Below are 13,643 nucleotides of genomic sequence, written 5' to 3'. Positions count from 1 at the left end.
CCACTGATTGTTTGGCAGGCTTTCTGCTTCTTTTATACAAAATTTTTTTTGCTGTTATGTGTGTATTTTGCTAGTTCCTCTTCAAATTCCTTTTTGGTCTGCCTAATTATACTTGTACACTTCACTTGCCAGAGTTTATTCTGCTTTCACCAGCCTGATCTGGATCCACTGCACAACTAGGGAACTCTCAACATCCCTCCTTCAGGGGCATCCCTTCCCTGAAGCACTGCTCTTCTTCTGAGCTCTCTACTCTTTGGACTCAGGACTCCAAGTTCTGAGCTCCCTGTCTCTGGATTCTGAACTTTCCCACTCATTTATAACTCCCTAGGGCAGCCTGTCCTCCTCGTTACATTAAACTGGAGCACACATGGACTTGGAGCAGGAGAGCTGGACCCAATTTCATTTAAGTGGCCATTGCCCCTGTTACAAAACACCATAAAGAAACAAAACCAGGCACAAGCCCATTTCCCCCCTTTGCAGGTCACTCTGAACATCCTTTGAAAAGAACACAGGAGTAAGTTGTCACATTGTGCATCGTCCCCCACCCAAAATGCCCTCCAAGACTTTTCAATGCATTAATCTGATATACCAGAATTAAGTTTATGATACAAGCAGCCTGAATACAATAGACACTTCCTTGTTAAGAAGTGGATGTCTCTCTTTTTGGAACACATCATCAATCACACGCAGTTTGACCACAAGAGGAGACAAAGTACTCTCCCCGACAGGGGCAGAACATACCGTTTTAACAAACCCAGAAAGAGACCAGAGTAGTCACTGCAATGAAACACGAGGTGCTCACTACATGCATTTCCACAGCCAGACTCTCTCTCCTGACAACCTGGAGCACTAAACAGTTTTTATCATGTACTGTTCAGTGTGTTACAAGCCCTCTGTCTGATCCAGAGGACATGAATCTTCTACAACTCCCTTCTGGGGGACCTTGTCCTTTAGCCCAAGCTGTAGGGACCCATGGTTTCAGCTCTCAAGATCCCAGGCTTGACCCTCTGTGACAACCAAGATGACAGTCATTACACTATGAAAGTTAGTTCCCAAATCCCTCAATCCCTGAATCAGAGTTCCCATCCCACTTTTCTCCTTCTGTTCAAACCCACATAGATGCATGACATCTACATATATTTAAGCTTACTAGCTCTATTAATACATTACCTTTACTTTCAGCCTCTTCCAAGTCCTTTTTATTGGCCAATAGAATTTCTTCTCTTTGGTCAGTTAACAGGTCAGCTAGATGATAGATAATCTCTGCTCTCTGCAGACAGAAAATAAATCCTGTATGGTTATCATAGAAGCCAAATGACTCAGGGTACTCAGGCTCGTGGTCTCCCCAACCCCCACTTCTTATTTAATACCTCTGGACTCTTTCTTCTCTGGCTCCTGCACTTGGCCTCCAGCGAGCTGTAGCTCACGAAAGTTTATGCTCAAATAAATTGGTTAGCCACAAGTACTCCTTTTCTTTCAGCATACCTCAGACAGCTACCTGTTCATAGTTTACCCCTTGCTACTGGTTGGAGTACACAGTTCAGCCTGCAGTTCTGGCTTCTGGCCTTTCCTGTATTTTGCCTGGCAGGTCTCTGCTTTCCTGCCTAACCAACAACAAGATGCCCCCTGCCTCTGTGTCAGCAGCTGCCTTGCTCTACATCAGTGGTTCTCAAAGCCGGTCCGCTGCTTCTTCAGGGAAAGCCCCTGGCAGGCCAGACCAGTTTGTTTACCTGCCGTGTCCGCAGGTTCAGCCGATCACAGCTCCCACTGGCTGCGGGAAGGGCGGCCAGCACGTCCCTTGACCCACGCCACTTCACGCAGACCCCATTGGCCTGGAGCGGTGAACCGCGGCCAAGGGGAGCCGCGATCGGCCAAACCTGCGGACGCAGCAGGTAAACAAACTGGTCCAGCCCACCAGGGGCTTTCCCTGAACAAGCGGCGGACTGGCTTTGAGAACCACTGCTCTACATAGTGCCTCCCTCTACCCAACCCAGCTGCAATGCAGTGGTAAACTGAATGGTAGATCGCATGCAGCTGCTCCCTTTTGGGCGGTTTAAGTATCCTCTCACTAAGAGCAATTGGGGCAGTTCACTCCAATAATTCTTCTGTGGCATCCTCTACATGCCAATACCTGCATTTAAAATAATTAGATCCATATAAACCTGATGGTTCAAATGTACAAAATTTCCTAATTACATTTCAGTAGACCACATCCTTCTTCACCCCTCCCTCTCATGCGGTATGTTACAATCTAAATGACAGACTGACAGACAGGTGAGAACATGAGCTCTTTGGAGCAGGAACCCGTCTTAGGTATTTATTGTGAAACATGCAGTGTAACTGTAAGTTCTAATACATAAATGAAGCCACACTGGCATATTACCTGTTCAGGCTGTAGCGCCGCTAGGGCCCTGCCTCCAGCTCGAGCCATTTCACCTTGCTGCTCTACCGTAGGGCCTGAAAACCACAAGAGTTTGTGCAGTTCACATCATCCATGCCCCAAGCTCAGAGCATGTTAAAGTCAAACACACCCCTCACACACAAACCCAAACAGATGAGAAAGTAACAATGGTCAAAACCCTCCTATCTTACCCCACAACGCATGAGAAAGTAAGCACGTGGCTCACATGTATTCAGGTAAAAATGCACATTCAGGAAGCAAATTTATGTTCTGATGCAAAGAAGTTACATCAGGAACGAACACACACACACACACAAACTTGAGGATCCATAAGCAAAAATGAAAAGGCGGAAAATTATTTCTAAGTAAATCCAGTACCATAAGATGCTATAAAACCTGTAAACAAAATCCACAATTGAAAATAATCCAAAAGCAGATAGTCTAGTCTTCCCAATCTATTACAGTGTCCCAACCCAGCAACCCACTTGCTCAGAGCCTACAAGTTTCTAACATTATAAATAATTTCATTTCTCAACCTACCCAGATAATATCTCTCACACCGAAAAGCACCTCTTTTCTTCACTTATGCCAAGTCTCTATCATTCCTAATTAGATGTAACAAAGCAGAGTGTTGACTGGGGGTTGGTGCAAAGGAGACCATTAGGGCTCCTGGAATCTATTCTATGATTCTATGAATATCAAGTAGGATTGGGAGACTATATTACCTCTCTATACAGCATTGGCGAGACTACTATTCAAATAATGGGCCCAGTTCTGGTGTCCATATTGCAGAAGTTTCAGAGAAGAGCTCCCAAAATGAATCATGCTCTGGAAAACATGTCTTAAGATGAGAAACTTGAGGGGCTCAGTCTATTTAGCTAATTGACAAGAAGGTGAAAAGGCAATTTAAATCATGGTCTATTAGTTAAATAGGGAGGGCTCCTATCCAGAAGATTAATCTAGCAGCCAAAGGCAAAACATGCTGCAATGGCTGGAAGTTGAAGTAAGTAAAGTTCAAAATGGAAATAAGACAAAGTTTTAAATGGTAAGGATAACTGTTGGAACAGATCACCAAGGAATACGACAAGTTCACCACCACCTGAAGTCCCTTAAATCAAAGCTGAATGTCTTTCTAAAAGATATGTTCTAGTTCAGCCACACATAGGCTAATCACTAGGTGAAGGTATATGGTCTGTAGTCTGCAGAAGGTCAGACTAAATGATCATAATGGTCACACATGCAAGAGACCAGGGAACCAGAACTGCCTTGGCCATTTGGGCGCAATTAAAATGACTTGTGCTTGGTCCTATCTAATCTTTTGTGGGACTTGAGAAAGCAGAGCGCTAGGAGGAAAGGCACAGTTCAAATGGACTGTCCAAGGGAGTAGGAGACCTGTTTGATTGGGAGTTGAACAGGTAACAAGTAGGTGTTCCCTACTGAGCGAAGATACTGTTCACCACTGAGCTGTGTTGCTCCCACTTGCAGTTAGTAGCGAATTGACTGCTGAAGTTGTCTGCCAAAGAGTTCTGGATTCCTGTGATATATGTCAGTTTCATAAACTGACCATTTCTATACTCAGGGGAATGGATCTTGGGTGTCCCTGTTTATGTAGAATACAGTTGTTGGGTTATCTGAGATGAGAACATGATGAGTCTGCATTAATGATAAAAATGCCCATGCATGCTTCTCAGACTGCTCTGAGTTCCAGAAGATGTATGTGCATCCTGGTTTCTAAGGGCGTTCAAATGCCCTGTGCTGTGCGATCATCCAAGTGAACCACTCACCCTAACGAAAAGGTGTCTGTGATTATTCTCCTGTCGGGTGTGGTGGATAGGAAAGGACTGACCGTGCACACTTGTACGGAGTCTTTCCACCAGGTCAGAGAGGTTTTTAGCTTGATGGGGATTGTCACTACAGTGGACATGATGTGTTTTCTTGCCGTGTGTATATACTGTTAGAAGCTAAACCTGAAGGTAGCAGAGGTGGAGACTGGTGAACAGCATTATGCAAGTACATGACACCACGTGATCTAAAAGGCAAATTGAGATCATGTCCAAGGGTTGTGCATAACCTGATCTATCAGTTTGCTTTTGGCTTGGAATCTGTACATAGGCAGATATGCCTTTGCCCTGACTGAGTCTAAGGTTTCTCCTATGAAAGCTATAGCCTGGGTAGGAGCCAGAATAGTCTTTTCCAGTTTCAGAGATTCCAAGATATGCTAGGAGACGAAGCATCAATAAGGTCGATGCTAGGACTTCTGGACATATCATGCCTGTAAGAAGCCAGTTGTCTAGATACAGGAAGATGGTAGAACTATCCCACCTGAGATGTGCTGCGGTGCAATTGCTACAGTGACTGAAATCTGAGGAATCTTCCATGGGAAGATTCTAACCTCGTGGGGTAACTTGTCTTTAGAATGAATTTAAAAAACAAAACCAAACCAAAAAAAAAAAAAACATTTGGCCAGGAGAGCCTGGTAATTGGAAACATGGAGATCAGCATTCAAACTTTTACAAATAGAGAGACAAGGTGGGTGAGGTAATATCTTTTACTGGACCAATTTCTGTTGGGGAAAGAGACAGAATTTCAAACTACACAACTCTTCTTCAGGACCTGACTCTCTAATATCCTGGGACCAATAAGGCTACAACACTGCAAACAACTTTAAAAATGTCTGTTTCCAATGGACTCAAAGCACATTTTTCCAGTTATCTTACAGCTATAAAGCAAGCATTACTCCCAGAAAGCCTACCCCACTCTATCATCCTCCACCCAATCCCAATCTCAAAATTCCAAATACCAACTTACCTGCAGGTTTTACCTCTGAAAAAAAAGTCCCAACTTTTTTCCCCTCCACAATGTCTGTGATGACATGGCCAGAGATCTTTGGATGGGTTCCATTTGCGATCACTACAGAGGTGCCACCTTGGAGGGCCCATAGAGCGGCCTTCACCTACAAGGCAGGATAAAGCTAGTCCTGGGAAAAATCTCAATACCTAGCAAGCATTCTTCTGGCTCTTGAACTCTATTCTTAATAATCATCTCCATCTTGATTATCTTTGGTCTTTTAGACTGTAAATTTTAAGCAGGGGCCATCTGCTCTTAATACATTTGGAAACATATAGGAGGTACCACAATCTAAGTAATTAATTTTGAAACCAGGTCACTTATTCCTGCTTTGTATTCTGTTCCTTGGCTAGTTTCTAACTCATGACTGTAGTTTAAGTTTCCTTAACAGTCTACGGTGAGAAACTCTGTCAAAGGCTTTTTGAAAATACAGATAAGTCTATCAACTTCTCCTGCATCCACTATTTTGTTACCATGCTTAAAGTATTCTAGTAGATTAAAGAGGCATACCTTTCCTTTGCTGAAGCTACCCTGGCTTGTCTCCATCGTGTCATAATTTAGGTGTTTATAATTCTATTTTTTCAAATGATAGTTTCAACCAATTTTTCCTGGTATAGATAAGAGGATAATTGGTATTTAATTCTCAGAATTGCTGCTAGTGAATTTTTAATGGCAAAGACAAAAATTTACTATTTTCCAGGGAGTACATTATTTTAATGAGAGATTGAACATTTGTGAACAGCTCAGCCACTTCATTCCTGAACACATTCAGGAATCTTGGATAGTTAACATCTGGGCAACATATCTTTGGAAACCTTATTTCATCTCAACACCCACTGATAAAGAATGATGCAGTCTATTTAGATTGCAAGCTTTTTGGGGCAATGACTACTATTCTGTTTGTCTAGAACAATTGGGTCCTGGTTCTTGGTTGGGCCCTAGGCACAACAATAGTAAATATGAATAGATTTCTGTACTTGAGTGGAGTCCAGTGGATCCAACAATTCTCTCATGGGCCTCCTGCTTCCAATATAAAGAATTTCTTGTTGTTTCTATGCCTTTGGTAATTGCTATTCAAAATGCTTTGTGGCCTTCTGATTTCTATCCCGTGTTTCACCTGCTATACTTCATGCTGTTTGTCCCCCTAGGGCTAAGTTTTCATTTTTCTTGCCTTCCTCCTTTCTGCTCAGGGGGCTCCAATGCCAAGTCTGAAGACTTTAATTTCCTCACTTTTGATTTTAAGACCTTTTTGATGTGCTTCCTCAATTTTTTTGTTTTAAGTTTCCTTTCTGAAGTTAATGTCACAGTGCTGGATTTTCTATGATCCCTCTAAAGCATTTAATTATACAGTGGTCAACATTACATTATGGGTCAATTATAATTACTTCTTTTACCAGCTCCTGCACACTGCTTAGAACTAAGCCAAGAATAGTCTCTCCTCATGTACTCTATAGAGGGTAATCGTTTAAAGTATCAAGAAATGCCTTCTCTGAAACCTTATCTCACTGCGACATCTGCCCTATTCATATATGGTATCTAAGTCATCTATTACAGCTTTATTATATTTAATTGTCTCTAATCTCCCTCATTCCCTTCCTGATTAGAATGCCAGTAGCATAACCATACCAGTATATTTGTATTATTACTTGGTATTTGTATCCCTACAGATTGTGGTGTATGGTCCTCCTCATGGAAGAAACTTTTATTCTATGGAATTTTCCAGATACCTGGTTGCTTTCTCGCCTCTGCCACTTTCCTGCATAATTTACAGGCCAGTACTACAGTGCCCCCTTGACTTGGGGGATTCCACATTTCACATATGCCTATTATGTCAAGTTCCTCTTCCACCTTCTAGACTGTCTAGTTTGCTTATTTTTGTTTTTAAGATTCTCACATTAATATACAGACATGTATAGTATTGTTTTGATCACAAGTCTACTTTTATTTAACCCATTCCTCTGGCACCGTATAGCTTTTCCAGAACATACTTCTGATCTCAATTCATCTAATCATTTCAGGTGTAATTAAAATCCAATCCTTTACCAGGAGATTCAGACTTGCCTTTTAAAATAGGGATATCCCCAAAAGGTGCCCTTGTACACAATGAGTGCTCCTTTGCACTTGACAGCTTTCTCTGGGCTCCTAATTTAAGTTCTATGCAAGAAGACAGACACCTTTGGTTGAGGTGGAATTCATTTTTATATAAGCTCTCCAAAGTTTGTGTTATATTAACATTAAAACCCTCCTCTTTACACCATCTTTTCATTCATACATTGAGACTCTGAAGTTCACCTTATCTAGCCAGCCCTTCATATGGAACTACAACCATTTTAGATAACGGTACTGTAGAGGCATTGGACTTGAGCCTTTTTCCTAATAATCAACATTTACTGCAGATTTTAGGAAATCTCCCGAACACCTAATAAAGTAATTGGTATTAATATAAACCATAACAATGGACTTCTTTTCAGCATTCATTCAACTTTTGTCTAGATGTCTCATAAAATCCACCACACTCATGCATTCATAGTAATGGATATTTGAGTGTCATGTGTATGGCACTTAGAAGCAAAAAACAAGTCCCTGCCCCAAGGATCCTGCAATCCACTTATCTCCAGTGTGTGTGTGTGTGTGGGGGGAGAGCAGAAGGCTCAGGAGTTGCCTCCAACCCCCACCAAGGGAAAGGGGTAGATGCGTGGGTGGGTATTTAATCCTTCTGTAATAGGATATAAATAGGTATACAGAGGACTAAAACTCCCTGTCATAAATATAAAGGGAAGGGTAACCACCTTTCTGTATACAGTGCTATAAAATCCCTCCTGGCCAGAGGCAAACCCTTTCACCTGTAAAGGGTTAAGAAGCTAAGGTAACCTAGTGGCACCTGACCCAAATGACCAATGAGAGGACAAGATACTTTCAAATCTGGAGGGGGGGAGAACAAAGGGTTGGTCTGTCTGTGCGATGCTTTTGCCGGGAACAGATCAGGAAGGCAGCCTCAGAACTTCTGTTAAGTTAGAAAGTAATCTAGCTAAAAATGCATTAGATTTCCTTTTAATGGCTGGTAAAATAAGATGTGCTGGATGGAATGAATATTCCTGTTTTTGTGTCTTTTTGTAACTTAACGTTTTGCATAGAGGGATTCTCTATGTTTTGAATCTGATTACCCTGTAAGGTATTTACCATCCTGATTTTACAGAGGTGATTCTTTTACCTTTTCTTTAATTAAAATTCTTCTTTTAAGAACCTGATTGATTTTTCATTGTTCTTAAGATCCAAGGGTTTGGGTCTGTGTTCACCTGTACCAGTTGGTGAGGATTCTTATCAAGCCTTCCCCAGGAAAGGGGATGTAGGACTTAGGGGTGTATTTTGGGGGAAGACGTCTCCAAGTGGGCTCTTTCCCTGTTCTTTGTTTAAAACGCTTGGTGGTGGCAGCATACGGTTCAAGGATAAGGCAAAGTTTGTACCTTGGGAAAGTTTTAACCTAAGCTGGTAAGAATAAGCTTAGAGGGTCTTGCATGCAGGTCCCCACATCTGTACCCTAGAGTTCAGAGTGGGGAAGGAACCTTGACATTCCCAATCTTCTCCTTTAGGAGCAGGCAACATGTATCAAAACAGGAAGGAGGCAGATGAAACTGGTCAAATTCAATATGTGATGCAAGAGAATAGTGTAAAATACATTTTTATTCAAATGGGCCTAAAACAGGGCTCAGGAGAAAGGTAAATGGAACCTCATACCATTGCAGAACATTGATTTCTCCCTATGAAGAACAAAGCAGCACAGGCTTCAAGCTTCTCCTACCTTGGCTTCCATTCCTCCCATCCCTACCCGGGATTTGGTTCCAAATGTCACAGACTGCTGATCTCCAGGGTAAAATATGTCAATGAGCTTCGCATCATCTGACCCTGGAGGACTGTCAAAGAGCCCTGAAATGGAAATTTGTTAAGTTAGCTCTATACAACCTTGGACTCTGAAATTTAGGGGAAAGGAACTCGGGAAAGGTTGGGAAACTAAACTTCTTTATACAGACTTGGGCACTGAACATTCTCCACTGCAAGAGAGCACTGTATGCTTCCCAGTGCATGCATCTTATGAGGCTGTAGGCTTTAAGTAACAGTAGGTGCTATTCCCAAGAGTGCCAATATACATGGGTCATTGAACTATGACAAAGTTAAACTTGAAAAAAAAGCCACTAATTCAGGAACAAATATAGGATACCCCCAGATATTCTGTGGTACCGGCCCCTCCCCTGCTGTCTCCCCTCCCCCGCAACCTCACCTTGCCGCGCCACCAACACTCTGGCCCGCCACTCCTGCTGGACAGCGTGGCGGCGTGGCTGGCTGCAGCTGGGTTGCGAGTTCCTGCTGCTCTGAGTGGCATGGTAAGGGGCGGGGAACAGGAGGGTTGGATAAGGGGCAGGGGGTCCCGGGGGGGCAGTCATAGGACAGGAAGCAGCTGGATGGGGTGGAGGTTCTTGGGGTGGAGGGGCGTGGTCAGGGGACAGGGAGCGGGGCGGAGGTTCGATAGGCATGGGAGTCCCGGGGGGTCTGTCAGGGGGTGGGGGTGTGGACGGGGGTTGAGGCAGTCAGGGGACAGTGGGGGTTAGATAGGGGGTGGGGTTCCAGGGGATGGTTAGGGGCAGGGGGTCCCAGGAGGGGGCGGTCAGGGGACAAGAAGCAGGGGGGGGTTGGAGGTTCTGAGGGGGGCAGGAAGTGGGAGGGGGCAGATAGGGGCCAGGGGCCAGGCTGTTGGGGGAGGCACAGCCTTCCCTACCCAGCCCTCCATACAGTTGCGCAACCCCGATGTGGCCCTTGGGCCAAAAAGTTTGCCCACCCCTGCTCTAGAGGCTGAACAACATGCAATGAAAGAGACAGGAGCTAGGGTTGAATACAGTGATATGCAGCAGAAAAGGTAAAGTTAGTTATTTTTAATTTTTAGTTGACTGATAGCAATTGTAGCATCCCCATCTTTTCCCTTTACTTTTGTTCTCATGAGCATAGAACTAAATATCGCACCTCTGCCATATTCACTGATCACCATCCAACATGTACATGTAGCTATATTCTATAGAAAAACTGCATGTGTATAGTTCCCTGCTAAGGATTTTAGCTTTTGCCCTGTAATTATGGTAAAAGGCATTAATAAACTATTTGCATATGGCATGGTAAGTGCTACAGTTCTCAAGAAGGAAAGAAGTCTAGAAGTGTTAATTCACTTTTCCTTTCTGTAACGACCATTACTTGCTGTAATATGTGCCAGTGAATTGTTCTAGCTAGGGTGGTCTGTGGGGTGTGTGTTTATATAAAAAACAATCAATCAGACAGAGGTTCAATGTGATACAGAGAAAGATCTATAAATGAAATTGGGGTTCTTAAAGTAGCTCTCTGGAAAGGATTGAGGACCTCTAAAAAGTCATTTTTTCCACAGCATCTAGTTTCTGAGCTCCAAACAGTTGTTTCGATATCTTAGAATATGTTATTGTTTATGTTAAATTTCCAGACAGCATGTGGGGCTGTACACGAGATATGCTGCTGACATTAATTTCTAGTTCCCTCAACTCCTAGCAAATGGAAAGAGTGCCTTAACCACAACAGTGGACTGGGACTCAGGAAATCAGAGTTCAAATTCCCAGCTCTGCCATAGATTCCCTATGTGATCCTGGCAAGTAACTAATTTTTCTGTGCCTCAGTTTCCCATCTATAAAGTGAGGATAGCGACACTTCCCTACTTCATAGGTGCCATGAGGACTAGCCTAAGTGTTTAATTGGTGTTCTGTACAGTAGTAATGACTGCCATAACAAAAATTAAATGTCCCCTGTGAAGAATGAAGGAGTTTCTGTGTTACTTTATTCATATTGCTGGAACTTCCAGTTGTTTATGAGTGGGTGATGGCTATAGGTAGCATTAGGGTTAACTGATTTCTAAAAGGCTCTGTAAGACTACAGGAAGGAAAACAATGGATCTATTGCATTCAATCATTTTGATGACTTCCACACATTGTCCAGGGGTCAATTCCATGGATATTCTCACCTGTCCCTGAAGTTTATTTTCTTCACGTGGCGTCTTTAAGGCACCCACATAAGCTTCTCTGTCTTGACAGGGTTTCAATATGTTGATATGGTATATCTGCTCCTGCTTTTGGCAATCGGGCTGTAAAATCTTTTAGTCAACCTCTCCGATGGCTTCTATTACTTCATAGGGCCCCTGCCATCTGACCAGGAGCTTGCTTTCAGCTGTGGGTACTAGTACCATTATCTGATCTCCTGTCCAGAATTTCTGAACCTTTGCTTAGTGATTATAATAGATCTGTCGAGCCTCCTTTACTCTTTCCAGGTGTTCCCACACGTTGGGAGTGACTTGGGCTATTTGGTCCTGCATCTGCATCACATGATCAATGACGTGCTGGAGGAACCAACTAGGGGCCATGCTCCTCTTGACCTGCTGCTTACAAACAGGGAAGAATTGGTAGGGGAAGCAGAAGTGGGTGGTAACCTAGGCAGCAGTGACCATGAGAGGGTTGAGTTCACGATCCTCATAAAAGGAAGAAAAGAGTAGCAAAATACAGACCCTGGACAGAAAAAGCAGACTTTGACTCCGTTAGGGAACTGATGGGCAGGATCCCCAGAGAGGCGAATATGAGGAGAAAAGGAGTCCAGGAGAGCTGACTGTATTTTAAAGAAGCCTTATTAAGGGCACAGGAACAAACCATCCCGATGTGCAGAAAGAACAGCAAATATGGGAAGTGACCAGCTTGGCTTAACAGTGAAACCTTCGGTGAGCTTAAACTCAAAAAGGAATCTTACAAGACGTGGAAACTTGGACAGATGACTAGGAAGGAGTATAAAAATATTACTAGAGCATGCAGGGGTGTAATCAGGAAGGCCAAGGCACAACTGGAGTTGCAGCTAGCAAGGGATGTGAAGGATAACAGGAAGGGTTTCTACAGATATGTTAGCACCAAGAACATGGTCAGGGAAAGTGTGGGCCCCTGACTGAATGGGGGAGGCAACCTAGTGACAGATGATGTGGAAAAAACTGAAGTACTCAATGCTTTTTTTGCCTCAGTCTTCACAGACAAGGTCAGGTCACAGACTGCTGCACTGGGCAACACAGTATGGGGAAGAGGTGAGCAGCCCTCAGTGGTGAAAGAACAGGTTAAGGACTATTTAGAAAAGCTGGACACGCACAAGTCCATGGGTCCAGAACTAATGCATCCGAGGGTGTTGAGGGAGTTGGCTGATGTGATTGCAGAGCCATTGTCCATTATTTCTGAAAATTTGTGGTGATCAGGGGAGATCCCGGATAATTGGGAAAAGGCAAATATAGTGCCCATATTTAAAAAAGGGAAGAAACAGAAGCCAGGGAACTACAGTCTCACTTCAGTCTCTGGCAAAATGATGGAGCAGGTGCTAAAGGAATCCATTTTGAAGCATTTGGAGGAGAGGAAGGTGATCAGGAACAGTCAACATGGATTCACCAAGGGCAAGTCATGCCTGACCAACCGGATTGCCTTCTATGATGAGATAACTGGCTCTGTGGATATGGGGAAAGTGGTGGATGTGATATATCTTGTGTGACGGGGCAAGGCCAGATGGCTATAGGAAAGTAGTGGGAGATAGATATATTAGCTCCACGCTAAACAAATCCCTGGTACCAGGATAAATGAAATGGCAGCTGCTCCAGGTCAATTAAGACACCTGGGGCCAATTAAGAACTTTCCAGAAGGCAGGGAGAAGGCTAGGTTGATTGGGACACCTGAAGCCAATCAGGGGCTGGCTGAAACTAGTTAAAAGCCTCCCAGTTAGTCTGGTGGGTGTGCATGTCAGGAGTTGTGGGAGGAAGTTGTGCTGTTGGAGAGGCTGAGTAGTACACACCATATCAGGCACAAGGAAGGAGGCCCTGAGGTAAGAGTGAAGTGGAGCTTGAGGAAGTGAGGGCTGCTGTGGGGGAAGTAGCCCAAGGAATTGTACATGTCATGTTTCTAAAAGGTCAGCTACCATAGTTGATACTATTAGGGTCCCTGGGCAGGAGCCTGGAGTAGAGGGTGGGCCCAGGCTCCCCGCCCCCACCTTTGCCCCCTGATTAATCACTGAGACTGGGAGACAACAGAGACTGTGCAAGGAAGGATAACTTCTCACCTCCCTCGCTGGCTTATGATGAAAATGGCTCAATAGACTGTGACCCTTGTCTCTAGAGAGAGAGAAGGGTTATGTGCAGGGTCATGGTGAGCCTCTGAGGCTAGCGAAATCCACCAGGAAACGCGGGACCCACGGAGGCAAGGACAGAGCTTTGACACACTTGACTTTAACAAAGCTTTTGATACAGTCTCCCACAGTATTCTCACCAGCAAGTTAAAGTAGTATGGATTGGATGAATGGACTATAAGGTGGATAGAAA

The 13,643-nt window shown here is 43.8% G+C and overlaps 1 protein-coding gene across 13 annotated transcripts in view; it reads right to left on the bottom strand.

Annotated features, from left to right (window-relative positions):
• Positions 1-1,074: 1,074 nt before the first annotated feature.
• The window catches only part of ALDH18A1 (aldehyde dehydrogenase 18 family member A1), a 79,330-nt gene continuing 66,761 nt past the window's right edge, over positions 1,075-13,643 (bottom strand). For 11 of the 13 annotated variants that reach the window (XM_073354712.1, XM_073354717.1, XM_073354710.1 and 8 more), the window contains 4 exons: positions 9,048-9,172; positions 5,210-5,354; positions 2,384-2,457; positions 1,076-1,270 (listed from right to left, as the gene is read on the bottom strand). In XM_073354712.1, coding sequence (XP_073210813.1) covers positions 1,106-1,270; positions 2,384-2,457; positions 5,210-5,354; positions 9,048-9,172 — 509 coding nt within the window. In that variant the 3' untranslated portion in view covers positions 1,076-1,105. Of the gene's footprint in view, positions 1,271-2,383; positions 2,458-5,209; positions 5,355-9,047; positions 9,173-13,643 lie in introns of all 13 variants that reach the window. The other 2 variants (XM_073354706.1, XR_012160103.1) reach the window with 2 other exon arrangements.

The sequence above is a fragment of the Lepidochelys kempii genome, chromosome 7, assembly GCF_965140265.1.
Source record: "Lepidochelys kempii isolate rLepKem1 chromosome 7, rLepKem1.hap2, whole genome shotgun sequence".
NCBI lineage: Eukaryota > Metazoa > Chordata > Testudines > Cheloniidae > Lepidochelys > Lepidochelys kempii.
This window is presented reverse-complemented; position numbering and strand designations above follow the sequence as displayed.